This window comes from Aptenodytes patagonicus, chromosome 4, assembly GCF_965638725.1.
Source record: "Aptenodytes patagonicus chromosome 4, bAptPat1.pri.cur, whole genome shotgun sequence".
Taxonomy (NCBI): domain Eukaryota; kingdom Metazoa; phylum Chordata; class Aves; order Sphenisciformes; family Spheniscidae; genus Aptenodytes; species Aptenodytes patagonicus.
In genome coordinates, this window is record NC_134952.1 from 61,589,642 (window position 1) to 61,617,102 (window position 27,461).

A 27,461-nucleotide genomic window follows, 5' to 3' on the forward strand; every position below is an offset into this window, starting at 1 on the left:
ACTTTCCCCACTGCTCCTTAATCTATGCAACTTCCACAGTACGTTTGCATTTTTACACACTTATCAGGTACTGGAGGAGATGCTTCCTCTGCATTACAGCAGTTTAACTACAAGGTGACAAAGGCCTAAGGTATTTTCAGCATGTCTTTGTCCCCAGAATCACGTCATAAAGTTTGGGGTCAGGGTGGAAGGGACTTGCCTATCTGTTTCTGCCATCCAAAACTTGTGATCAAGCGGGCCCAAAGCCAACAGCAGCACTGTTCAGAGTCTAACAACAAAAAGGCAGAATGGTGACTCGTCCGCAAAATGGAGACACAGCCATCTTGTGTCCAAACAAGCAGTCCAAACCATTTGCCTGCCTCACGATTCTACCCAAACGCTGAACGAGGGGGTGCAGGAGAAATGATTTCTGCAGCCTCCCCAGCCCTGAAGCCTTCAGGACAGATAAGCAGGCACCAAAACCATTCTGCCAGCCAGCTCTCAGTGACACAGAAGCATGAAAGCAATTTTCTCTGTCCCTTTTAGGGTTAAAGCCATCTTTAAATAAACATTAGCACCAAAATGTCTTCCTAGCAGAGGCAGAGCAGATCCTACCTCTTATCAGCCACCATTGCAAATTCTCAGAATTCCACCTCCCATCTGATATCCTCCTTTCTTCAGAGCAGGCTTCACTCAGAAAGACAGCACAGTCCTTCACCAGCTCCTCCCAGGGAAACAACAAGGACGGGTCATTTCGGCGCTCTTACACTAGAAACGAGGGACAGCTGTAGGGACAAAGTCCCATCCAAGCATAAAAAGTCTTGGCTTTGGTTCTTGCACACTGCCGTAGAGAAGATAACTGAGCCTTGGATGGTCAAAGCAAGAAACCCTCTGACAACGCTCTGGGTATTGCGGAAACAATAGCTGCTAAGTAACCGGACAGAAATGTATTTGCTGTGCAGGGATTATATGTCAAAGAAAAATACACATTCTGTCAATTCTGAACTCTTGAAGAAGTCCTAACCCTCAAAAATGCTTAGGAGGCAAACAGTCCTGAAAGCCTGTGCCTCAGTGATCATGCCTGCTACTGAGAAACATGCTATTGCCTACTCAGGAAAGGCAACTATCACAGATTTCAAGAGCTTACAGAGCACAAAAGCCGAGGCAGCCACACATGTCCTGTCAGCAGGACATCCAGAACGTGTCCAGATACCATCCAATTATTTTATACCACAGTGATCCTTAATCTTTTATCATGATGATCTCTGTACAGAAGAAACAGAAACCACAATTTCACTGTTACATAATCATAACAACTCCATATTCTCTCTGAGCACCAGAAATTAACTGCGGACAAGTAATTAAATTTATTATTGACACCCTCACTCATTAATCAGATGTCTACATTCAGCGTATGCACCATACAGATTACAAGACATCCAGGCTGCTCACTGTTGCATGCAGAAAGAGAACTGTAGAAAAAGATTAATAGTTGTCAAAAAGATCTGACACTGGCTGTCACCTGAAACAACCGAGGAATTTTTGGTTTTCTTTTGAAGAGACAATTTACTAGCAGGCTGGTACTTCTAACTTTGATCTTCATAGCAGCCAACACCAGCAGAAGAATTTTGTAGCTCAGTAACAAAACACAGAAACCTCCCGGACTGTTAACTCAATTACAGTATTTTGGCAAGGAAGCCTTCTCCTTATAGCTTGAGGAAAGTCTTAAGATTAAACAGTGCATGTTTTAAAGGTACACGTGCCTCAATTATTTGGTGTAACTGTTCATGCACCTAATTGCTTTGAGAGAAAAAGTATTCCACGGCAACTTGCTTGGAAGACTGATATTTTTCCTTGTTTCCCAAGGAAACAATGGTTATATAACCACACCAACTGTCCCATGCACAGAAAAGTAAATTATAAGGCCAATCTCAACCTAATCTGATGGAAAAGGACAGAGATTTCACAGGTGCTCAATTCCTACAACAGGCTTGCAGAATAAATAACCGAGGCAGCCCCCTGAGCAATGTGCCTGGTTCACAAACATCAGGGAGACATCATGTTTTGTTTAAATATACCCAAGAACTACAAGGTGGTGAGACGCTGCTCAGGCACTGTGCTGTTGGAAAAATCAGGGACGCTAACGGTACTGCTGTGTAATGGAAAGAAAGAAGGGAAGATGTTTAAGGTACCACAGTGCCACCAAAACTGAGAAAGCTGCAGGAAACTCTCATCTTCACTAGTTCAGCTGCTCACAGAGCTACTTTTTAGTCTACGGAGCAATACAGCAATGCCTTATGTGCCCATCACAGCTTCCATCTTTACGTGGGCTGCTGCTGACGTGTTAGCAGGCACTTCTCAGGATTCATTAAAGGCACTTGGGTCAACAGTTGTCCTCTTTCACCAATGAGACACTGGAAAAGCAGACATACACTGCAGTACAGGTAGCCTCAGAAAACCCTCAAAAAAAAAAAAAAAGCTTTTCAAACCCTTTCAACAAGATCTTACCCAGACAGGGTAAGGTAAGCACTACCATGACAGGTCAGATTGCTGGTCCATCTGTTTAAGAATCCTGCCTCCTGTGATCGGGACCAGATGCTTCAGAAGGTGGAACAGCTCGGGTAGTGAACAATGATGTAATTCACCCAAAGGGGAAACTCCTTCCTGACCTCATCAATTAGCATGAAGGTTTATATGCTTAATTTCTTTTTAATCCTATTTACTGCAACTCTGGACATCGTCATTATATATATAAATGTCCAGGTCTGCTTGGAATCCAACTAAACTTTTGGCCTCGGTAATATCATGTGGTATAATTATGCCAGGTTTCAAATGTACTGATTTTCAATTTCATTTAAACATCCCTTTGTTCTTGCACTATGGGAACTAGCACAGCTATTAACCACCTCTCTTTCCTTTCCCAGGGCTCCAGCCCGGCTTGCACTGTAAGCTCCCATGCCATACTGTGCTCTGTTACAGAGTGGGAACAAAATCTGAGGGCCTCTAAGGCAACAATTTAGCAACTTCTGTCAGTTATCCAGCAACATTTCTATACACTAAATTTCAGGGATCTGCTGGAACCTGGCAGCTCCACCAGAATTTCACCAGGCCCTACCCTCTTCCAGACCTTGCAAGCTCACTTTTCTGACATTTTCCACTCCAGAGCTTCCACCCTTATAAGTAAACTGTTTTGCCCTGTGTTGTGCTCTTTGACCCCCCCCCGAGATTCTGATAAATTTAGTTATAAAAGAACAGACAAAAAGCATACCATGCTGGGCTTTTCAAGGTCACACAGGAACCTCTCCCTCTGAGCAAAGAATTCCCCTCCCATCTCCATGCCTGAATAAAGAACAACAGTGTCCAACCAAGCAAAACCAATCCCGTTTTGCTCTTGGCTGGTGTTCCTGTGGGCTGCAGGTTCCTCTGTGCAATAACTTTAGCCTATGTTGTTACTTATGGATGAGCTCATGTCATATTCATCATGATTATTATGCCAAGTATTTACTAAAGCTCCAGTGCGATTAGTCACTGCTGTTTCTGCTCACAACACGCTTACAAGAGGCATCAAGGTATAAAGCCACACCTTCATTCAATAAAAGTTTGGTGAAAAACAATATAATGATGTATGCAAGCAGCAGACAAGGAAGGGAGACTCTTAAAGCAACCTTGAGGTTCTGGATCCTCTCATCTCCCCAAAACACAGTCCTGCTTTCAGTAACTATTTGGGCTGCATTTTCTTCTCCCAGCCTCTGGAGCTAAAACTTTGGACCCCAGGCCACAGGTTCTTAATCCCAAAGTCTTTAGGAGAGAAAGAGTAGGTCTAGCTGATGTGTCATGGGAAGATGGCCTCCCAAGGAGATGACAGAGTTTTTACAGCATCTGTGAGAAACATCACATAGCCATCACCATTCTACTGCACGTGTTTTGATTACGGGCTTGGAACTGGTGAATTATGGCAAGAGAATACTTCTTTGCCTCAACCAAAAAGAAAATTACACCATTTCATCCCACTTTAGAAGGACCTTCAGGCAAGCAACCCGTCGAGAGAAAATTCCTGTCCCAGCCTATGGTCCATAAACAAATGGAGCTCTTTAACGATCAAAATAGCACTAACAGAACTGGTAACAGGCACCACTTTGCCAACTGTTAGCTCATTAAGTAATACAGCCACATGCAACTTTTTTCTCTATTTGAGTATCATATACTGATTAGTCAACAAAATCACAGGTCTCATAATGTCAGTTAAATTGTCCCATTGCATACTTCTCAATGACCTCCCCATACTGTTTAATAGTTACGCAGCAGTCTTAGAAACTCTGTTCCAGAGCGATGATCTTAATACCGTCTTTCTAAGAGACCATAAACATTTTCCTGTTCTTCTGTCTCGCATGTGTAAAGACACCATACCGAACTGAGTACTTCTACAATGCCCTTAGGCAATGCTCAAACAGCGGTCCAAGCCACAAGTTTCAGAGCTCTGCCATACCAGCATCTCCAGGACCTCTGATCAGCCATCGAGTGGTTTGCCTTTGGCATTTCAGGATTTGCTGAGGTTGAAAGAGAAGACAGTAATGATACAGAACAATTCTCCCATCAGCAGTGGCAAAAGTAATCTTGGAGGCCTTGAGTGCAATGCTTTCACCATTTCTGAGTCATTACTGAATATGAAGTCAAAAAGAGGTGATATTTTCTGTTTGTCACACACAAAAACAGAGTTTGGGCAAGGAAATCTTTTAACGGACTCAGCAAAGGTATTTTTGGCTGCTAGAATTCTCAATCTGTTGTGCTAAAATTAGCTTTAAATAAATGTGCAATACAAGTAGTACATACTTTGCCTAAGAAAAAATCCGCTGGCCACTTACAGATCATATGAACTCGGTTATTTAGTTGAGCTAAGAACATCAATTATTCCAAGCCTTATCTGACTGTAGATTTGGGTCTACTTAGCAATGGCACTGCCACATATCAAAACACACGAGCCACAGCTCTTTACCAAAGCGAGGGAAAGTTCCTGCAAACAACAGTTGCTGACATTTAATAAGATGGTCATGAAGAAAAGAGGTAAGACTGAAAAAGCCTGCGCCTCTGCCTCTCCCCTTCTGACCTTCCCTCTGAAAAGAAAAAGCAAGTCTTCCTCTTCTGTCAGTCCACCCTTCCTTCTATATTACATATAAAGAAATTGGATGCTTTCAACTATCATTCCCTGATGTCCACCAACCAAAGCTATGGAAGACGATATTCTTACTTTTTTCCCCCTTCAAGCTTTTCATCAATCAGTAAAAGGGTTCCCCAAGTTCCGCTTTGTTTGTACAATCGGTGTCACAGAAGTTGGTTCTAATATTGCTCATCAGAGCATACACCACGATCTGAGCAATGGCAAAATAGAGTCGTTCAAACACACCGAGTACTCTGTGCTGGGTAAAGTTCACAGCAGCTGTTCGAGTCCCAGGAAAGACATCTGAGAGAAGCGCCATAAATAACGAGATCACATGGAGTCTCCGATTGCACAGCCAACATACATCTGTCCTGCTCAGGAATTTATGCTTCACACCCTACACTGTCAGTCAAGAGTGTATTACAAATTATGTTTTCAGGATGATCCAGAGGATATTTTGGAAAGTAATACAGCCCTCCTGCCGGCCGAGTCTTTTCAAAATACTCATTCTATTCCATTACAAAAAAGACAAATGTTTCTATAATCTTGTCCAAACCAGTGTCTTTCTCAGGAACAAGCTATAGATCCATGTGTGCCTTTTATACATCACAGATGTCTAAAACCAGTTCCAGCGAGTCTGACAGCCTGACGGAAACTGAATGGGACTACTCCTTCGCAGACTCAGGATCTAAGTTTTTCTTCAGATGTGCAAATGTAAGGTATTTTCTCAGACTCGAATTTCAGCAAATCCCTAATTTGAGCAGCCCCTTTTTACGAGTCTTAATTCATTTCACTGTTAGATTAAAATTAAACCCAGTTCTCCCAGAGCATCTCATTCCTAGGCCTCTGCAAGGGGAGAATCACTTTTCAAAGCAGTGCCTAGCTATAATTGGGAAAGAAGATATATAGCTATTTTATAAAAATGAGATTTTTTTTTCTTTCTGGAGTTTTGCCACAAATTGCCTTCGAGGGCTTGGTTCAGAAATTCCAAATTCAGTTTATTGTTTTTCTCATTGAGAACTAACTCCTTTTAGCAATTCTGTTAATCTTGGAGTTTGAAGTTATTTTTATTAAAGTAACGCCCAGAGTTTAGATATTCCATAAAAAGATCAGGAATTATTTTTATTAAAGTAACACCCAAAGCTTAGACATTCCTTGCAAAAATCAGGCAAAGCACCTTCATTCTTAAAAAGGTTCTTAGCCTTTTCCTTGTAAACACAGATTTCACAGAGACAACTGAGCACTGAGAAGTTTTATCGGCCTTTTTTTATCAGAGTTGGGAAAAAAGTTATTAAGGCAGAATTTTTCCTGCCTAAAAAAATCCTGAGCCTTTTTCTCTTAACACAACACGTGTTTTTTTCCTCCTCCCTTCTTGTCTTCTGTTATGGAAGAAGTAGCGCCGATTTCCACTCCCCGACGTCAGATTTCTCATGAGACATTTGCGCTGGCTTTGGGGTGTTCTGCCAGCAGTCAGTATCTCTGGTCATACTCAGTATCTCTCCCTTAGCCAGCAGGGAGTCCTGCCAACCCAGGCGACACCAATTTCTGATGGAGCTTGTTAGACTACAAGAAACTTGTTCTTAGCCCTTAACTCTTATGCCACAACAGAAACAGGGCTGCAAAGTAAAGGATCTTACCTCCATTCTCAGGGGCCTGAGGCACTGAAACCTTCTGCTCTTCAGTGGCAGCCCTGTCTTGAGGACAAGATCAAGTGCTGCCTTTTTGTTTGAGTGACTACGTTAATAAACTAGGTGACATCACCCAGGTTCCTTATCATGACTAAAACACAGTTTAAGTGTTTGGAGGGGAAAGGGAACGCCTTTTGATCACTACTTCCAGTTCAGAGCGTAAGCAACCGCGACTGAAGACTGCACTTTGTCAGCAAGCCTCCTCCAAACACTATTGCTCTTCAGGCATAACAGGCCGAAGACATCACAGAGTTAATAATATGTTTTCCATCAAGGTGCTTCTTCCCCGTTGAAGAAGGCACGTAGTGACAATTTTCAATCTCTTTAATGTAGAAATTAGGGCCGGGACAAAATCTTTTCATTTCCTCCAAGAGAGGTTAAGTTGCAACATACCCACCTTTCTCTCTGCAGCGTGTATAATTTCAGCTTGCTCAACAGCAGCGGCACTCCTGAGTTCAGGAGGACTTTAAAAGGAGCGATTATGCTCACGGAAGTAGGCTAACGTGAATAAACTGCCCAGGCAACAGGGAGACATTCCAGAGCCCTGTGCCGTCTCCAGGCTTTTGGCCAATGCTGCTTAATCATATATGCAAAACGCAAATTACAGAAAGATTCATCATAGGTTAGAATATTCTCAATGAATAATTTTGCACAGTGCTGAAGAAGCTTCCCCACAAACCATCGTCGGACGAAGGCACTGAGATCTTCTCCCTGTTTTCAGAGCTTCTACTGGTGTCAGCAGTACAAGTGGTACAGCAAAGGCTTCCTCTGCGGGTCTTCTCGATGGATCAGGCAGTTTTGGAAAGGAAGTTTGAGAGCAAGTTTAGCACCACCTGAGTGTCATGCTGCTGAAATTCGTAACTCTTATGGCTATAAGGCACCACGGCAGCTGCTACAGGCGACATTCTCATCTGGACTTGGCCGGCACATGCCAATTCACACTATCTGGGCATGTAACACCAGACTGAAACTCAAAAAGCTCATGGCACGGGGGCAGATATTTTCACTACAAGGCCCACAGAGTTTACAACTCCTTCAGCTTTAAACACAGCCACACTCATAGCTTAGAAATATTTAAGACCCTCCTGAGCCTTGTCACAGAATTTATAAAGCTCTATCTGAAAAGCTTTGATCTTCTGTGCAGCACTGAGTATAAAACCTAGCCAGTCACATTTTAGTTATGAGGATGTGACTTTTCCACCACTTAACAGAAGGTTATAGTTTTCACGTAAGATTATGAAGTCATGGTTGTAACTCCATCTGAAGACTGCATTTACAAAGATCTGACTGCTCAGCAGCTCCCATGGACAACACAGAGCAGTCAGATTCTCAAAAACGTCCGAGTTATAATTGAGAGCAACTTGTTAACGCTTTTTTGCAGTACCTTATAGTTGCAAAGTTTTAACTGCTTTGAAAGCCTTCCCTCGCATGCTCTGTGTGATCAGACACCACTAAATCTACATATCATAATAGCTTTTTAAACAGTATTGAGTAAGCTAGAAAGATTTGCCTCTGTACAGCATTCTCAAAAATAAACGGGACTAAAGATAACTTTGGCACAATTTTTTTAAAGGTCACAAGCTTTCCCCATCCAAGACATCTAATAATTCAGTACGACCAAAGTTCCACGAGAGTTTGAGAATCCGTTCCTGTGCATGTCTACAAGTGAATGGATGCAAAAGAAATAGATCTATTGTCTCTACGCTATCTGCCTTTGCTTTTAGGCACCGATTTTTTATTACCAATTAAAGAAAGCACTTTTTGTTCTACATGCAATACCGTGAATTAGAAGGTAAAAATCACTGCAGAAATTTGAGGTAAAATTTCAAAAGCTGACTGCACCTTCCGCCCCAAAGCATACTTGTACTGTAAAACTGAAATATAAAAAACCCAACAGAACAGGGTATAGTTTTGCTGGGACAGACCTTCAATACCTGCACTTAAGTCAGGAAAACAAACTACTACCTGCCCTTCGCTCATGGCTCAAGCAGCATTCTTCTAAGGCCCTAGCAAATGCAAAAGGTACGTGCCCTGGAAAAGCTTTTGCTTTTGGTACTTCTCCTTAAGAATGTTTTGTCTCGACAAGTAAGTTTGTGAGATACTTGTGCCACTACCTCAGGCCCACGAATACAAGCGGAGCTGCAAGCCACTCGAGATTTCTAAGCACTTCACGGTGCTTCCAGCTCAGCTGCGAGGAAAACTGGTAAAATTATTAGCTACAGACAGAAAAACGGCTCGGTTCAGTAAACTGGAAAGAACGGGTTCATTTTGACATGCTGCTTTAATTGAAACGTATGGAGCCGCATCGGATGGCTGTTGAGGACAGTAGCCCTGGCGAGCGTTACAGGAGATGCGCCATTAGAAAGGATCCATCCCCGCGCTGCCTGTTCCCTGGCTGACCGCTCGGGTGGGCAGGGCTGGTGGGAAAGAGGGCTGAGCTCTCGGTACAGCCACGAGCCCCGCGCCGGGACAACGCTGCGGCGCCCGCGGGGTGAAGCCCGGCACAGGACGCGGAGAGCCCTCCCGCGGAGGATGGAGGGGAAAGCCCACCCGGCCCGGCGGCACGCAGCCTGTCCCCGGGCCTCAAGCGGAGCCGGAGCCGGAGCCGGCCCCCGCCCCGGCCACCCCCTCCCCGCCCCCGCCCGCGCTTTCTCCTCGGGCGGCCCCTTGCCGCCTCACCACGGCCCCCCGCGCCGCCGCCGGTGAGGCGCCCCCCCTCCCCTCAGCGCGGACGGGGCGAGGGCGGGGCGCCCCCGCGCGCGTGCCCCGCCGCGGCCCCACTCACCGCCCGGCGGGCGCCCTCCGGCCTCCGAGCAGGAGCAGCAGCAGCAGCAGCGGCGGCGGCAGTAGCAGCAGCCGGCGCGGCCCGGAGGCGGAAGGAGCGGCAGGAAGTGAGGTCCGGGGGGGGGGGGGGGGAGAGGGCGCCGCTTCCGGGGGGTGGACGGACACCCGCGCCCGGGGAGCGCGGCAGGAGGTGGGTCTCTCTCGCGCGTAAATACCGCTAAGTAGCGGGGAGATGGTGCGGAGCCGGGTCTTCATACGGCCGGAGTACCGCAGGAAGGAAAAGGCACCGGGAGGCCTCCGGGGAGGCAGCGGCGGGAGGAGGCCGGGCAGCGCAGCCGCGCCGCCGGCAAGGCCCGGGGGTTCCCGCGTCCTCCGCGGTCTTCCTCCTCCTCCTCGTCGCTGCGAGGGAACGGCGCTTCCTCCCGCCAGCCCTCGGCCCCGCTGAGCTACGCTTCTGTTTTCCTCGGTTACAGGCAGGGCAGCTGTCAAAAGGGGCCGTCGGCACGGATGGCAAGACGGCAAGACTTCACCCCCGTGAGCCCTTTCCACGGGGCAGGCCCGCTTAGCTGTCTCCTGCCACGGTCAGCGCGGCCCAGATCACGTTGTACTGTCCCTACAGACACTAAAGTACAGATAATTTCAATCTAATAAAGAAGACTTGGTGAATAAAGCCAAGTTGCCTCATATCTGAATGGAACTGCAGTGCTGTTTACCACTGCTCCAAGGCTTACTATATTTTAGCACAGAATTGGAAAAAAACCTCTTTCTGGGCATACGCTCTCAGCTCTCCGCTGTTTTGTTAGCGTTCTGTACACCACGGCCTACTCAAGTCATGTAACACTAGGAATTACAGCATGATACAGCTTCAAGTAGTTTTCATGATTAGATGCTTTTATTAAGAAGTAATTTCTGCAGTATTCTTGAAATTAACTGATTTTGTGATTTACCTAGAAAGAAAAAAGTAACTGGGGTCTTGATGTCTCTTCTGGATAAGCTGTGATCTTTCTGTTTACGCAAGTATTTATAGACAATCCCATTCTTTAAAGCAATTAAAGTAAATTAAGCTAACCACCTTTGCTGTTAACATTATAGCATTGGCTGTGTCTTCTAGACCTGCAGTCCACTGTGTACTTCTCAGTTCTCCACGTTTCTCCAGGAAAGGTTCACAGTATTGCATATGCCACTTCCATATAAACACAGGAGAGCAGAATCTTTCTGCACTACTGCCAGCGACACTCCGGGCTCTCAAAACTGTCGATCTTAACTAGGCAGTAAGGCCACAGTATCTTCATTCACATTTACTGAATGCTTTCAGCAAGTTCAACAATGCGTGATCGAGGAACAAAAAGGTTTCCAGGCAGATAGGTACTGTCTTGCTTTCTTTAGGGTGCCGTTACCAGAGAAGGTAGGAGCTGATTTCCAAGGTGCCGGCAGAGAGAGAAATAATTTAAAACATTGGTAAGACTGCACTCCTCTACCCTCAGAGGTTTCTCTGAGCAGGTCTGCCCTGTGCTAGGTACGTTCATGCTGAAAGTTTCAGTAGGCACTCAGTTTACTTCACGGGGCTCAGAGAAAAGCTACCGAGAGCAAAGTTTTTAGGAGAGTCCCCTTCCTTTCCCCCCTGCCTTCAGCTATGTATCAATTAAGAGGCATTGAAAATAGCTCCACACTGACTCTTATCATCAGCACTGGAAATACATCCTGAGCTCCTACAATTGTGGGCTTCACTCCACTGAGAGCTGTACGCTTTCAGTCTGTTTTGGTGGCTGCTGCTGCTGTTCATACTTCCTTGCTGAAAAAACAGAAACACCCATCAACACCGATTATACCATTTATTATATACATGTATATATACCTGTGTGCATGTATATATATCTATATATATACACGTATAGATATGATAACAATCAAGAAATAGACTTAAGATTAGAGAATGTAATTTCACCGCTTAGCCACACAAGGGGAAGTTTCAGTCACCGCATGGAACTAGTCCTTTAGCGTATGGCCTTGGAAAGGCTGAACGGTAGGGTCATAGCACAATGTCAGTAAATTAATGGCAGAGAACTATGATTCCATTCAGGTCCTTTCATTTAAAAAAAAAAAAATTAAAGACTATGGCTTCAGAAGTACTATTACAGATGACCTGAACGACTCATTAGTCACACGGTTGATCTCCACATCACTCATCTCCTCCACAATATACAAGCCACAAGCTAACAACTACATTGACTTCAAAATTAATCTGGTTAGCAAGGCAAAGGGAGATCAAAGAGTTGTGTGCGGTGGAACAAACACCAACAACGAATGCCAGCAGGCATTCCTCTGTAGGAAGCACGTCCTTTTTTGTTCCTACAGAATGCAATGGCCTGGTTTAAAAATCTTTACATTAAATCTTTATGTTCAAAAGGTGGTTTCAACTCATTAAGTATTTCTTGCCCATATTCCCTCTAGGCGTGCATGTGTGGCAGGTGGGAAGCAAATACAGGTGTTTCTCTGAATTGGACCTCTGGAATATCAGAGGCATGTGGCTCTTTCCTACCTCCATCCTGACCTTCAACATTAAGATGGGAGCAGCAACACTTGTTGATACAGTAAAATTCTCATTTATTTTCAATTTATGAAGTTGAATTACTCGTGATTCCAGTCCTCTCAACTTTTACAAAGCTATCCATGTTTCGACAATATTCAGACATTCCCAGCTCTTTTTAACTTCAACATCAGATTCGTTTTGACAGCTAGAAGAGAATCGCACGGCTGCTCCCTCACTCCGTACTTCCTCACAGCTCAATCCTGAATCCTGTGACTCGCGCTCCTGCAGAACCCCTGCTCACATGGTGCCACAGGACCGGGGCTCCGCCCTGGCGTCCCCACCGCACGAGGACAGGCAGGTTCGAGGCCACCCCTGCAGGAACCGTCCCCGGTAACCCACAGGCCCAGGGGAGCCCCCTCTTCCCTTGGACTTACCGATGGAGTACATCTCCAGCTGCTGCCGCAGGCGGATCTTCTTCATGCTGTCGTAGAAGTTGGGCTGGGGCGGCGTCTCGGCGGCTGGGGGCAGGGTGAAGATGCGCATGATCCTCCTCTTGTTCCTGCGAGAGGGGCAAGGCGGTGAGCGGCCCGGCCCTGCCGGCACGGCTGCACGTGGGGCCGGCACGGCTGCTTCCCGCCGGGAGCCCTCGCCCCGCCCCCCGCGGCCTCTCCCCCCCCCCCCCCCCCACGGCCTCCCCTTACCGCCGCGCGTAGACGAGGAGGGCGAGGCTGGCCAGCACCACCAGCAGGTAGACGTTGGTGGCCTCGTTCCACGCCTCGTGCACTGAGTAGTCGATGGCGCCGCTGTCGCCCAGCGCCGCCGAGCCGCCTCCGCCCGCCCCCCCCGCCGCCGCCGCCGCCGCCATGGGGGAGAACGGCCGTTGGGGGACGGCCGTGAGGGCCGGCCCCGTGGCGGCGGGCGGGCGGCGGGAAGTGACGTCAGGCGAGCCGTCGGGGCCGGCGTGAGGCGCCGCGCCTCGGTCTCCCTGCCGCCATCTCGGGGTGGCCCTGAGGGGCTGCAGTGAGGGGTCTCGGGCCGCTCCCCCTGCCCCCCCCCCCCCCCTTTTATTTCCCCTCTAGCTACCAGTCCCTGGGGGAGAGGACATAAGTAGGTAACAGCTTCTCTCCCAGGGGATGCAGGCACAGGGGATATAACAGTCTCTTTGCTTTCACGGTGCCAGTGTCTGAGGGGAAAATGTGCAGGTCGGTAGAGGGCCGGTAGTGGTGTGAATTCAGCAGCTCTGAAAGCCTGGTAGGCGTGGAGTCAAAAGCACCTTCACCCACCTGTGCTGGTGCTTGCTCTGTGGTGGTGGAATCATGTGGGACGTAGCTCAGCAGTGCACGGTGCTGAGAGGAAAAAGACGTTCAGATTGTCATGAGCTTTCACTTTTCACATAGGAACTAAATTTGACAGTTTAGGTTGTCAAAATAGAAACAGCACTTTCTGAAAAATCTTGCCTCCTTTGGTTTTTTTTGTGCCAAAATGGGAGTTGCTGGATATTCAGATGCTGGAGCAACATAGCTTACTCCCATGCTCCATATGCTCCTGATGCCAAAAAGCACAATTCTCGGATTATGCTTTGGCAGAAAAGGTGGAGCAGAGCAAGCATTTCGGTTTAGAAACTTGAAAAGTTGTCTGAACTGCTTAATGAGATGCAGATTAACTAGGCAGAAGATGTTCTAACACACACACAAACACATACACAAACACTTTTTTTTTGTACTGCCTGATGAGGCATGTTTGAGCTACATGATAGGTTAGGTGTGCTGTCCTTTTTCCTCTCCTCCTGCTTCTTTCTATCCACCTCTGGCCCTGACACTTCCTTTTACCATATCTTCCTTCAGCTGCTAGGACTATTACAATGTAGACATTATAGATATGGTTCATCTCCCTTTGCTTTACGCATATTTGGGGTATGTGCTTGTGTTGCAGTTATTTGTCTTCACCCTTTATAAGACAATAAGGGGAAAACCCAAGTATTTTTAGGGCATGATTTATCTAAGCTATGTCAAACATTCACAATGAGTCCTCTTGTGCCCAGGAAGTGCTCTGACTCCTTACTGGGTAGAGGGAGTCTAGATACCTCGCTTGGATGGCACTTGCTTTTCAAATGCCCAACCAGTCTGGGAATCTCCGTCCTTTGGGGAGCCATTTTCTCAGTGCAAGATGTGCCAAGTCATTCTCTTTCCATGCTGCTATGGAACATTCATTTTAAGAGGCCTCAGATCAGGGCATAAAAGGATATGAGTGAAAATGACAATATAAAAAAATAAAAAGCTAAGGCACTGTTATCATGAGAAAAGTTCCTCACCCCACATGGTGTGGGAAAGAAGAGTAGAACAGCAATTAGACATAATTCTAGGTCATTAAATCGGGATGGCACCCATGCACAGAACTGTGGAAACCACTAAGAGAGAGAGAAAAAAAAAATATCACTTACGCAACATGATACAAGATGGTTAATTAAGCATGGTTTTACAGGGATTTTAAACAGTTTCTCATGAAGGGGGACCTCAGGGGTCGATATTGGGACCGGCACTGTTTAACATCTTTGTCGGCAACATGGACAGTGGGACTGAGTGCACCCTCAGCAAGTTTGCTGATGACACCGAGCTGTGTGGTGTGGTCGACAGGCTTGGAGGGAAGGGATGCCATCCAGAGGGACCTTGACAGGCTTGAGAGGTGGGCCTGTGTGAACCTCATGAAGTTCAACAAGGCTAAGTGCAAGGTCCTGCACATGGGTCGGGGCAATCCCAAGCACAAATACAGGCTGGGCGGAGAATGGATTAAGAGCAGCCCTGAGGAGAAGGACTTGGGGGTGTTGGTTGATGAGAAGCTCAACATGAGCTGGCAATGTGCGCTCGCAGCCCAGCAAGCCAACTGTATCCTGGGCTGCATCGAAGGAAGCGTGGCCAGCAGGTCGAGGGAGGTGATTCTGCCCCTCTGCTCTGCTCTGGTGAGATCCCACCTGGAGTACTGCATTCAGCTCTGGGGCCCCCAACATAAGAAGGATGTGGACCTGTTGGAGTGGGTCCAGAGGAGGGCCACAAAGATGATCAGAGGGCTGGAGCACTTCTCCTCTGAAGACAGGCTGAGAGAGTTGGGGTTGTTCAGCCTGGAGAAGAGAAGGCTCCGGGGACACCTTATAGCAGCCTTCCAGTACCTGAAGGGGGCCTACAAGAAAGCTGGAGAGGGACTTTTTACAAGGGCATGTGCTGATAGGACAAGGGGTTTAAACTGAAAGAGGGTAGATTTAGATTAGATATAAGGAAGAAATTCTTCACTATGAGGGTGGTGAGGCACTGGAACATGTTGCCCAGAGAAGCTGTGGATCATAGAATCATAGAATCATTGAGGTTGGAAAAGACCTCTAAGATCATCGAGTCCAACCGTCGACCCAACACCACCACCCACTAAACCATGTCCCTAAGTGCCTCATCTACTTGTCTTTTAAATACCTCCAGGGATGGGGACTCAACCACTTCCCTGGGCAGCCTGTTCCAATGTTTCACCACTCTTTCACTAAAGAAATTTTTCCTTACATCCAATCTAAACCTCCCCTGGCGCAACTTGAGGCCATTTCCTCTCGTCCTATCACTAGTTACTTGGGAGAAGAGACCGACACCCACCTCGCTACAACCTCCTTCCAGGTAGTTGTTGAGAGCGGTGAGGTCTCCCCTCAGCCTTCTTTTCTCCAGGCTAAACAACCCCAGTTCCCTCAGCCGCTCCTCATAAGACTTGTTCTCCAGACCCCTCACCAGCCTCGTTGCCCTTCTCTGGACACGCTCCAGCACCTCAACGTCCTTCTTGTAGTGAGGGGCCCAAAACTGAACACAGTATTCGAGGTGCGGCCTCACCAGTGCCAAGTACAGGGGCACGATCACTTCCCTACTCCTGCTGGCCACACTATTTCTGATACAGGCCAGGATGCCATTGGCCTTCTTGGCCACCTGGGCACACTGCCGGCTCATGTTCAGCCGGCTGTCGACCAGCACCCCCAGGTCCTTTTCTGCCAGGCAGCTTTCCAGCCACTCTTCCCCAAGCCTGTAGCGCTGCATGGGGTTGTTGTGGCCGAAGTGCAGGACCCAGCACTTGGCCTTGTTGAACCTCATACAGTTGGCCTTGGCCCATCGATCCAGCCTGTCCAGGTCCCTCTGCAGAGCCTTCCTACCCTCGAGCAGATCAACACTCCCACCCAACTTGGTATCATCTGCAAACTTCCTGAGGGTGCACTCGATCCCCTCATCCAGATCATCGATAAAGATATTGAACAAGACCGGCCCCAAAACTGAGCCCTGGGGAACACCGCTCGTGACCGGACACCAACTGGATGTAACTCCATTCACCACAACTCTCTGGGCCCGGCCGTCCAGCCAGTTTTTGACCCAGCGCAGAGTCCACCTGTCTAAGCCATGAGCCGCCAGCTTCTCTAGGAGAATGCTGTGGGAGACGGTGTCAAAGGCTTTACTGAAGTCCAGGTAGACCACATGCACAGCCTTTCCCTCATCCACTAGGCGGGTCACCTGGTCATAGAAGGAGATCAGGTTGGTCAAGCAGGACCTGCCTCTCATGAACCCGTGCTGGCTAGGCTGGATCCCCTGGTTGTCCCGCTCATGCCTTGTGAGCGCCCTCAAGATGAACCACTCCATAATCTTCCCCGGCACCGAGGTCAGGCTGACAGGCCTGTAGTTCCCCGGATCCTCCTTCCGGCCCTTCTTGTAGATGGGTGTCACGTTGGCAAACCTCCAGTCGTCCGGGACCTCCCCCGTTAACCAGGACTGCTGATAAATGATGGAGAGCGGCTTGGCGAGCACCTCCGCCAGCTCCCTCAGCACTCTCGGGTGGATCCCATCTGGCCCCATAGACCTGTGAGCGTCCAGGTGGCGTAGCAGGTCGTTAACTGCTTCCTCTTGGATTATGGGGGGTTCATCCTGCTCGCCGTCCCTGTCTTCCAGCTCGGGGGGCCAAGTACCCTGAGGATAACTGGTCTGCCTGTTAAAGACTGAGGCAAAGAAGGCATTGAGTACCTCAGCCTTTTCCTCATCCTCAGTGACGATGTTCCCCCCCCCGCATCTAATAAGGGATGGAGATTCTCCTTGGCTCTCTTTTTGTCATTAATAGATTTGTAAAAACATTTTTTGTTGTCTTTAACGACAGCGGCCAGATTGTGTTCTAGCTGGGCTTTTGCCTTTCTCATTTCCTCTCTGCACGACCTAACGAGATCCCTGTACTCTTCTGGAGTCGCCTGCCCCTTCTTCCACAAGCGGTAAACTCTCCTTTTTTTCCTGAGTCCCAGCAAGAGCTCCCCGTTCAGCCAGGCCGGTCGTCTTCCCCGCCCATTCTTCTTACGGCGTACAGGGACAGCCTGCTCCTGCGCCTTTAAGACTTCCTTCTTGAAGATCGTCCAGCCTTCCTGGACCCCTTTGCCCTTCAGGACCGTCTCCCAAGGGACTCTCTCAACCAGTGTCCTGAACAGGCCAAAGTCCACCCTCCGGAAGTCCATGGTTGCGGTTTTGCTGGCCCCCCCCTTACTTCACCAAGAATGGAGAATTCTACCATTTCATGGTTGCTAAGCCCAAGACGGCCTCCGACCACCACATCTCCCACCAGTCCTTCTCTGTTTGTAAACAGCAGGTCGAGCGAGGCACCTCCCCTGGTAGGCTCACTTACCAGCTGCGTCAGGAAGTTGTCTTCCACACACTCCAGGAACCTCCTAGACTGCTTCCTCTCTGCCGTGTTGTATTTCCAGCAGACATCCGGGAAGTTGAAGTCCCCCACGAGAACAAGGGCTAGCGATTGAGAGACTTGTGCCAGCCGCTTGTAGAATGCTTCATCCACCCCTTCATCCTGGTTGGGTGGTCTGTAATAGACTCCCAGCAGGATGTCTGCCTCGTTGGCCTTCCCCCTCATCCTTACCCATAAACACTCGACCGTATCGTCATCAATCGTTGAGCTCTAGACAATCGAAACACTCCCTAACATACAGGGCCACCCCACCGCCTCTCCTTCCTCGCCTGTCCCTTCTGAAGAGTCTATAGCCATCCATTGCAGCACTCCAGTCGTGAGAGTCACCCCACCATGTTTCTGTGATGGCGACTAAGTCGTATCTCTCCCGCTGCACAATGGCTTCCAGCTCCTCCTGTTTGCCGCCCATGCTGCGTGCATTGGTGTAGATGCACTTGAGCTGGGCTATCGATTTCACCCCCAGCATTGGCATGCCACCCCTAGGCTCATCTCTAGTGAGCCTGGTTTTATCCCCTTCCCCCTTCGAACCTAGTTTAAAGCCCTCTCAATGAGCCCTGCCAATTCATGAGCCATGATCCTTTTCCCCCTGTGAGACAGCTGAACTCCATCTGTCACCAGCAGGCCCGGTGCCGTGTAAACCTCCCCGTGATCAAAAAAGGCAAAATTCCTCCGATGGCACCAGCCCCTGAGCCACGTGTTGATCAGGTGTGTTTTCACCAGCCCTGGGATGCCCCAGCCCTGGAAGTGTTCAAGGCCAGGTTGGATGGGGCTTTGAGCAACCTGGTCTAGTGGAAGGTGTCCCTGCCCATGGCAGGAGGTTGGAACTATATGATCTTTAAGGTTGCTTCCAACTCAAACCATTCTATGATTCTATTATAAGTTGCGGCTTTTTGTTTGCTTTTTTAGTATGTTGAACTTTTCTGCTAACAGGCCTGACAAGAAAGCATTACACGTCTGTGGAAGAAAAGTAGAAAGAATAAACATAAGTAACTTGGGTGCTCTTTATATTTCACTACTACCTCTAGACCTCAGTTGAGATCAGGCTCCCTCGTACGGGGTGTAGAGAAGCTGTATTTAGGTTGTATCTAAAGGCACTTTTTGTATTAACCCTGCAGCTCTGCTCTGGACAACCCGGGAAGGGGCTGGAATACGCCAGGACTCTGCACCCAGCTTCCCATCCGGAGAAAACCAAGGCCCACATCTACAAAGCATCAATTCAGGTCTCGGGGTTTTCTCTGCAGCCTCCAGCACGCAGGAACAGACTCTGCCTCACTCAGCAGGTGCCTGATTTGTTTTATTTAATTAAATGCTTGATTTAAGGCTCAAATAATCCACCCACCCCCAACCTAGAAGACAGGCAGAGAGAGATTTTCTTCCCCCACGTACCCCTCTGAAGTTAGCAAATGTTAAGCAGTGGGTAGGACAGGGTTAGGTTGAGGAGCACAGCATTTGGCACTGTGGTGAGTGTGACAGCCTTGCAAACCTGAGAAAAAGGGGTGATCTCCTACTTGCTGGCCTGTGGCAATAGGAGTTCTGGGGGTGTAGGCCGTCTGTGTGACTTCCTTGAGGAATCTGGTTCAAAGTTGGTTGACTCTTAAGCCTAGGTTAGCTTGTCCTGGTACACTGTTTTCTCCTTTTATAGCTTGGGCTTTTGTTTCAGTCTTAGACTCCTGAAACACCTTCAGAAATGGGAATGCAAGCTGCTGTTGAATTTGGTCAGGGCGAAGTCAGGCCTTGCAGTTGTCGTTATGTGCACGAGAAATGGTATGACCTGTCCATGTAGATTATGTAGCATATTTATTTGTAGCTTGGATGAGGTGGGATGGGATAACCAATGCTTGTGTGCTGTTAATGCATGAGGACATCCTTTGTTTTCTATTTTCTTATACTAAAGCTGCTTGTAGGGAAAGGACTGTCATTTTATGCTATGTCTATATAGCATCTGACCTCCAGGATCCTGGCCTGTGACCAAAGCATGTAGGCACCAAACAAATAATATATAATAATAATATATGGCATTGGCGTAAGCTATTCTGGCAAAACGTAGCTAATGGAGACCCAAGCTTAGTGGCTAGATTTTCAACATTACACAGTAGCAAATAAGCTTGGGGAGTTGCAGCTATGGGTCAGACACAACCCCTCACAGGGACCAGCTCTTGGGGAGAAAAACAAATAGTTGTGTGATTTAATTAAAAAAAAAAATCCCAACTTTTTCAAAAGTGGGAACTTCGTTCATTCCACAAAGAAATCTAGTGTGTACTTGATAAAAGCACCCACTTCAGTCCCATAGTTTTATCAAGAGAATTGCTGAAGAGGGTCTTCCAGCTCTACAAGGAGAATTAATTTTCCAAAAGTCCTTAGCATCCAGCGACTACTATAAATTTGACTGAAAGCTGCTGAATATTATCAGTTTTGAAAATCCAGTTACTTCATACTCAGAATGTGAATGCTGGAATCTAACAGTAAGCTTGTTCTTTTGAAAATTATGGCCAAAGAATCTGTGTGTCTCTCTCTCTCTCTCTAATTTTTAATGGATTTTGAGTTACCCAGAGCTAAACAGAATCAGAAATTGCTGAGACATAAATATCACTGTAATGTAAAAATATTCACCATTTAATCCTGATAAATACTGGATTATAGACTTCGGAACACAGACTGACAATTATTGGAAATCATGTGGTCATCTCAAGTATACAGTATTTCAATTAAAATAAAACCATAAAATCCTTGTTCTTTTTTAAAAGTACCATCTAGCATATAATTTATTTGGATGAACTCTACAAATACACACATTATATCATGCTAGAAGAACTTGAGAACCACTTTTTTCTTATTCCCAGGGTCTCTTGACTGTTGGTAAGACATGACAGTCATAATGATAGAATTGGTTTACAGTTGCAAATTCTGCCAAATATCTCACAAATTATGTTTGGCAAACAGCACTGCCTCTGTTTCACAAAGATAATGATCTGATGCTTTGTTTATGTGGCAGCAAAGGAAAATAGTGTTTTAGAGTTTGTGATAGATTTTCAAAAAGTTTGTGCGGTATTCTAAACTTCTGATACACTTAATTGTTACCACTTTATTAAATACAGAGTAACACAGACTTTAAAAGTATCCTTCAAAAAAGAAAAAAAAAAACCCTCTTCAATTAAATAGGTTGTGTCCATTTTATTTCCTCAGCATTTACCCAGACCTCCATAGCAGCTGCTGTGGATATGCATGCAATACTTTTTACACCTGATGGTGTCGAACATACAGATGAATTGCCATAAAGGCAACTCATTTTATATAGTTATAGATTTAGTGTTATAGAAGTGCTTTTAGGGTGTAGTCTGAAAACCATGGTACGCAAAGGGAAACACGCTACATCAGACTTGAGCCACCTAGAAACCTGCAGCCCGCAGGCAGTTTGGAAAGGAAAACAGCATAACCTTGACAGTGCTACTCTTTGGATGACTCTGAGGAGAAAAAGAAAGGAGCAGTGGGTTTGAACTGAATCTGGGACTCTGCTCTGAGACAGACTGTTTCCATTCTGTATCCTGTGGTACAAACCTACCTGGTAAGGGCTAAACTTTATTGGGAAATCCACTGGGAATTTGTTTTGGCAACAGCATCGGGCCAAGGGTAGAGCATACCATACCAGTAGTGGGTCCAGGTGCCCTGACACAGCTGGCACCTGCAGCCAGACTGTCAGCAGGCTCAGATGGCATGTCCTAGGTCTCCCCGTCTCCTCCGCTGCTGGCACAGCAGTGTCCCAGGGGGGTTCAGTCTGGGAACCAGGTGCTATTTCTTGAGTCTGGGAGACGGTCTCTGCTTTGGTTCTTTGTCTAGCTGGTCAGATGGGGTGGGCAGGATGTGCTGTGGGACTGCTGCAGGGATGGCAGAGGAGGCATTGCCCAAAAGGGAAGGGCAAGGTGGTGCAGATCACTGACCTCAGCAAAAGGGTTGTCCTGTCCCTGGGCAAGGGGCCAGACCGAAGGCATTCATCTTGGTGATGGCAGCAAACAAAAGCCCTGTGCCCACGGGGACCTTATCTGCCTTGACACTGACCAAGGTGGTTTGGGGAACCTCCTTTTTTTCTGCAGGAGATGAGCACCAGTAGCAGTCCTTCTCCTTGTGTGGCCTGCGTCTTTGTGCAGCTTCTTTGGCTGGACTTTTGGGATGGAGGAACAGGGATACAATAGGAAACCTGGCAATAACCACCCCAGGAGAAGCATCTTTTGTGGGAAAGGACAGGGAATGCGGGGCCCTTGATTTGACCTTGAGATGAGAACCAGCAGCTATTGTTGAGGTTAGGCAGAGCTGTGGCAGTGGTCTTGGCATGGGAGGTCATGTCCACTGGCCTAGAGCTGGCTGGGGAGTGGATGAGGAGAGAGGGGCTTGCAGGCTTCCAGCTGTGAACAGGCCTCTTCCTGCTCTTCATCCTTTGATGTTTTCCACCAGACATATCAGAGCTGCTTGTACTGAGGCAGCAAAGCCCGCGAATGTTTATCCAAGGCTGTCATTGGTGGTGAAAACTGGAATGGCCAGCAGAGAGAATTGGAAAGAGTGGAGGCAACTGCATGTAGGGCTGTCCTGCCTCTTTTTCTGTCTCCATGAGGCCTTGCCTCTTCCCGTTAAGGGAAAAGAAGCTGGAAATGTGGGAAGGACAGGATTCATGCAATCTTGAGATTGTGGAAAGGGTTAGTGGGAAAGAACAGAAAGATGGAAAGGGCGCAAACTCCTCTGATTTTACTGAAAGACTGGAAGGAGGTGGCATTCCAACTTGGTTGAGGTTGCACCAGGTTGAGATTAAAAGGGACGGTAAAGTACACAAATACCATGAGCAAGTTAAAGGGGAGGTAGCCCCTTCAACTGTCATGTGTAGCTCTTCTGACAGCCCTTATATCTATCTGTCTTGTTACTACAGACTCGCTAATGCAAGCACAATGAGATCTTTTAGGGGTTTATGGAAGTTTGCTAGCAAAATACTGGCTCCAAGGCCAGATTCTGGCTATGTTTGGGCATGAGAGACTGCAACTGCTAATAACTAAGGCTAAGCTGACCTTCATGCTGCCATCTAGTGTTTCCTCATAGACAGAAACAACATCCCAAAAAAGAAACTTCGAAGCTCCATAATGCTGTATTCAGAACAAATGTAATTTATTCCTGCTGAAATACAATGCTGGACAACACACAAGCTGAAGGAGTGGGAATGGGGAAGAGACATGCAGAGGACTGTGCTCAGGGTGAATATTTAGGGAAACACCTTTTCTTAAAAAAAATTGTAACTATTTCATCCAGGAACAGAGACATCTCCACAGCAAGATAATTACTCAGAACCAGAATTTGTCCTCATTTGTTTTTCGCTCTGTGAAATTAATATGGCTGTTTGCAAGGTGCAACAGTACACAACAGAGCAAGAATCCAAGCAGAAGCTTGTCTTAACCAAGAGAGACCAGCATAAGAGGCTTGGCAGGTTCTTCTTGTCTGTCCTTGCTACTCTCATAAAAAATGCACGGTATGTTTACTTCACAGCCATCAGATGCTGATTTTTCTTTCAAGTATACATGATGGCTAACAAGAGGTAACAAGTTATTGCTGGGGACACATGCAAAAGGTTTGACTCTTGGCCCTTCAAAGCTTGATCCCTGGCTTTGAGGAGCTGTAACAGGATGCTCTTCCAACTGTTGCACATCCTGGATTCATGCTGGAACTGTAGAACTCTAACCCTAATAATAATGACTCAAGAGTTCATGGGCTGGATGATACAATTACAACAGAGAGAGCATTCTTTTTCCCCAGGCTTCTTTAAAATGTTTTGAGTCAAAGTCCAAAACAAACACGAAGCATCCAAAAATCATTGTTCTCTTTTGGAGACCCTGAGGAGCTTTGCTTCCTGAGAACCTGAGCAGGAAAGCTGCCAGGAAGGACTGCACAAGTGAAAAATGGCAAAAATCTGCTAATTTAAGAAAACAGACTGCCCAGAAGGAAAGGAAAGCCATAATGAGGAGTCTTTAAATGCCAGCTCCTACTGGCATTGTATGAAATCAGGTATGAATTTAGTAATTCACAGGAAAGTTTTCCCATTTATAATAAAATTTTGGTAGCAATAGAACACACGTGTTTCAACATTATGTATACAAACTGACTGCATGTTCTCACTGCAGTGGTAACATGGCTTGTTTAGGTGAAGAGGAATATCAGCACAGCAAAGAACAGAATCAATCTCTTCAGCAGAAAGGACCATGTACTTCTCTGCTTACAAATCACCTCTCAGGTCAAAACGTGAATGTTGTCTCAGGCCCTTAGGTCTTTCAAAGACCTAGTCCGCAGAGCAGAAAGTCCTCAGGTGCGTAATGGTAGAGCCCATGTGTCTCATTCATACTATTCCTGTTTTTTCACCAAGAGAACAAGTACATCCCAGTCCCACCAAACAGAGCCTACTGCGGGATTAAGGCATCATTATTCTTCCTTTCCTGTTGGTACAACGCTGTAACACCCATGTAGGTACCAAAAGCTTTCTCCTAAACACGCTGAACAAAAAAGCAGCCTTTCTTTATGCTTAGCGGGCTTTGTATTCAGACCCAACAGAGTTGTATGCTGTGACTATACGGCTTTTATTTTCCAAAGCTCTTGTTTAACGCTTATTGCTGTGGAATTCACATTCTCCTTCAGTTCCTTGTTCTCCCCCCTTCCATGGAGTCATGATGACACTCAGCAAGGATAAGTGAATGAAAAAAAGATACGCTTCAGCTCTCTTCCAAAGTGCTCAGGATATCTGTGGATTAAAAAAGAGCAAGAGACTCCTGTTTTACAGCTTCATCTCCAAAGAGCCCATCTGAGAACACTACGGGGCAAAGGCTTGAAAACCAAGAGCACGTGTCTGCAAGCAGTCTCTTCAGGATCTGCATCACCCGCTTGCTTACAAAATGGCCACATGCTTGCTGGTGTGGGATACGGGGCCCACAGAGCAATGGCCGTACAGCTCCAAAAACAACCTATTCCCCATCCAGCAGGGAGAGACTGCCGTTGGGGGCTCTGGCATCGGGGTTCACCCACTGCTTTTACTCCAAGGGGAAGTGGGTGAGGGCTTTGTAGGTAAGACATGGCCAAAGCCACAGGAATCAGCACAAAGCTTGTGGGGCACATGCCATGGTCTCTGCTCTCCAGTCCTCTGCCAACCAGTTTAAGTGGGCCAGTATTTTTTTTTAACTCTTCTTCTGTAAATTTTTTTAAGACAGTTTTTGTGTAAATGTTGCAAAAGAAAATTTATTATTTCTTGAGGAACAAATTTCCCCCCGCACCCACACAATTTAATTTCTTTCCCTCCTCCTCTTCTAACGATAGATTAAACATGCCAATGGGAAGATTGCACAGCTTCCAGCATTGGGTGGATTCATTTTTTTTTAAATCAAAAGGTACAAATTCAGTTGTTCTTATCTTCTCAGTTTTGGGGACAGAGATTTTGCCCTTCAGGCAAGCTAAATAAATAGGAAGGACATCAACTTCAGTATGTTGTTTGTCTCACGATTCACTATAACATTTCCCTAGTACCAGGCATGGCCGCCTCCCGAATAAGCAGAGTTAAAACTTTCCTGTAGGTGTCTAAGACCTCTTGGGCAGAAGGCCTTTCAGCCGGGTCCTTCTTCTTACATGCTGCATGGATGTCAAACAAATGCAGTCGCACAATGTCACTTCCTTCAACATGGCCCAAGAAAAAATTGGAGACATCCGGGATTTTCCAGATGTCTGTTTTCTCGTCATAGGGAGGCATGAGGTCATCCTCGAATGGCACCTCTTCTCCATAGGGCCAACGCTGCTCAGGAGCTACAAACTCGCCCCGGAGCTCCCGATGACCACACTTCACCAGCCTGCCGGCACTCCTGTTCACAAGAGGCAAAGCGTCCAAATCATTCACCAGGATGTGAAAGTCACTTGTTAGGAGATACTGAGAGAGGACCTTGTCCAGGTCATTCGAGTCGCACATCACTAAGGTGCCCAGAGGGCTGCTGTGCAGGTACCGAATGATGCTCACATAGTCTATAGCAAGCATCAACCTGCGATGCCAGGTGTTCATGCCCTTGTACTTGGGGATGTGCAGAGTTTCATTCAGGCCCCTCAGGGAGCCTAGAGGATGGTACTCGGTAAGGACTGTGAACTGCTGCACACAGTAGCCAAGCAGCCGGACAACATGCTTGCTTTGAAGTGCTTTCAGCATCTTCAGTCCGTGGAGAAAGTCCTCCTTCAGCTCTGAGTTGGTGAGCTGTGAAAGGACCACTTTGTTTTCCTTCCACTCGGAAAGGAAGACCTGAGAACACAAGAGACACATAAGACACGTGGAGAGCCTTCTTCCACTGACTGCTACCAGCTGCCGCTGACCTCCGAGTGACTTTGTCACAACTGCAAATTACAGTCACCAGGCACAGTCAAGCCTTTAGGTAAGGCCATGTACCTGTCACAGCAAGCCCTTACCGACATTGTAACTACATCACAATTTCCTAAGTTTTCTTTGGAATGGGCAATGCAGATGAATTAAATTATTTCATACCACCCAACCAGCCAGGCTTACTCTGCCATGATTGTACCACGCTCCACAAGCGCTTCACCGATCTCTGTGATTTTTCTTGTGTAGCTGGATGTCGTTCAGTGTCAGAGAGGTGGCCCAGGGCTCTGGTCATGCTCTCCTACCTGTTCTGTGCACCTTATCAGTGGCCATATGCCCCTGGATGTCTACAGTAATTAGCTGCTGCAAGGATAATTATAAAGCAGTATGGGCATTAATTAGCCAGCAAACAGTGAAAGCTCTTTATCCACAGGAGAGAAGAAAGGAAAACCAAACTCACCTTTTTCACAGCACCTTCACCAACACACTTGAGTTTCCTGACTTCCCTATTTATGGCTTCGCAAGAGAGCCACGGGGAACAATTCTTCACTGCTCCCAATTTGAAGTACCCGAAAGGGCAGAGGCCGGGGTCTGTTTCGGCGCGTCCCGAAGAGGTGTAAAATTTGTTGACGTACAGGTAGAGAAGGGCATTAAGGAGCAGGATGGCCGCGAACAGTAATGCCAACGAGACAGATGACACCTCCCTGGGAGGAAACTCCCTCCTAACGAAGTGTGGTTTCTTTTCCATGGCCGTGCCTTCTGCATTCTCCGTGAAAGACGGAGGCTAAGCAGGACACTCTTCCCAGCCCGGGGATGAACGTCTGTGGGGCTTTTTCATTGCAGGCTACACAATCGCCTCGCAGACACCACAGTCCTGAGCCTGCAGCCTACGAGAAAGGCCACGCGTGGCAGCGGTATATGTTAAAAGCGGTTTCAAGCTCGACGCTCGCTGTTCATCCCCCTGGTTTTCTAAACAGGAGGGCCCGGGCTGCCGGCCACCCCGGGCAGGGACGTTTGACCGCGGAAAACACAGCAGCCGGGGGAGTGGGAGGACCGACGGCGCTTCCCGGCCCCGCCGCGGCCGCGCAGGGCGGTGGTGGCGGCGGCACCGCCCCGGGGCGGAGCGCAGTGACATGGCGGCGGCGGCGGCGGGGCTGGTGGCGGCGGTGGCGGCGGCGCTGGGCGCCCTGCTGATGGCGCCCGGCCTCACAC

At 47.5% G+C, this 27,461-nt stretch overlaps 3 protein-coding genes and 1 long non-coding RNA gene across 8 annotated transcripts in view; 1 reads left to right on the top strand and 3 right to left on the bottom strand.

Annotated features, from left to right (window-relative positions):
• Nucleotides 1-9,676, bottom strand: part of SLC20A2 (solute carrier family 20 member 2) — a 58,742-nt gene extending 49,066 nt beyond the window's left edge. For all 5 annotated transcript variants that reach the window (XM_076336911.1, XM_076336913.1, XM_076336910.1 and 2 more), the window contains exon 1: nucleotides 9,608-9,676. The gene's annotated coding sequence lies outside the window, so the exon portion shown is untranslated. The remainder of the gene's footprint in view (nucleotides 1-9,607) is intronic.
• A 74-nt stretch (nucleotides 9,677-9,750) lies between these two features.
• LOC143159694 (uncharacterized) lies at nucleotides 9,751-10,379 on the top strand. Its single transcript, XR_012995203.1, has 2 exons — nucleotides 9,751-9,796; nucleotides 10,080-10,379. It is a non-coding gene; the product is annotated as an uncharacterized LOC143159694 (long non-coding RNA).
• Nucleotides 10,380-10,476: 97 nt separating this feature from the next.
• SMIM19 (small integral membrane protein 19) lies at nucleotides 10,477-13,001 on the bottom strand. Its single transcript, XM_076336915.1, has 3 exons — nucleotides 12,838-13,001; nucleotides 12,571-12,695; nucleotides 10,477-11,398 (listed from the first exon to the last, which is right to left on the bottom strand). The coding sequence occupies exons 1-3, from the start codon at nucleotides 12,999-13,001 to the stop codon at nucleotides 11,331-11,333; spliced, it is 357 nt and encodes a 118-aa protein (XP_076193030.1). The 3' UTR covers nucleotides 10,477-11,330.
• Nucleotides 13,002-23,002: 10,001 nt separating this feature from the next.
• Nucleotides 23,003-27,320, bottom strand: POMK (protein O-mannose kinase). The gene is made up of 2 exons (XM_076336916.1): nucleotides 26,710-27,320; nucleotides 23,003-26,174 (listed from the first exon to the last, which is right to left on the bottom strand). Exons 1-2 carry the CDS (start codon nucleotides 26,995-26,997, stop codon nucleotides 25,401-25,403), a joined length of 1,062 nt encoding a protein of 353 aa, XP_076193031.1. The 5' UTR covers nucleotides 26,998-27,320; the 3' UTR covers nucleotides 23,003-25,400.
• Between the last annotated feature and the right edge of the window lie 141 nt (nucleotides 27,321-27,461).

Coding starts and splice junctions, on each gene's coding strand:
- SMIM19 (XM_076336915.1), bottom strand. CDS start 13,001: ATGGCGGCGGCGGCGGCGGCGGGGGGGGCGGGCGGAGGCGGCTCGGCG. Junction 12,696..12,837: donor CTCCTCGTCTACGCGCGGCG/GTAAGGGGAGGC, acceptor CCCCTCTCGCAG/GAACAAGAGGAGGATCATGC. Junction 11,399..12,570: donor GCTGGAGATGTACTCCATCG/GTAAGTCCAAGG, acceptor CTGTTTTTTCAG/CAAGGAAGTATGAACAGCAG.
- POMK (XM_076336916.1), bottom strand. CDS start 26,997: ATGGAAAAGAAACCACACTTCGTTAGGAGGGAGTTTCCTCCCAGGGAG. Junction 26,175..26,709: donor GTGAAGGTGCTGTGAAAAAG/GTGAGTTTGGTT, acceptor TTGTGTTCTCAG/GTCTTCCTTTCCGAGTGGAA.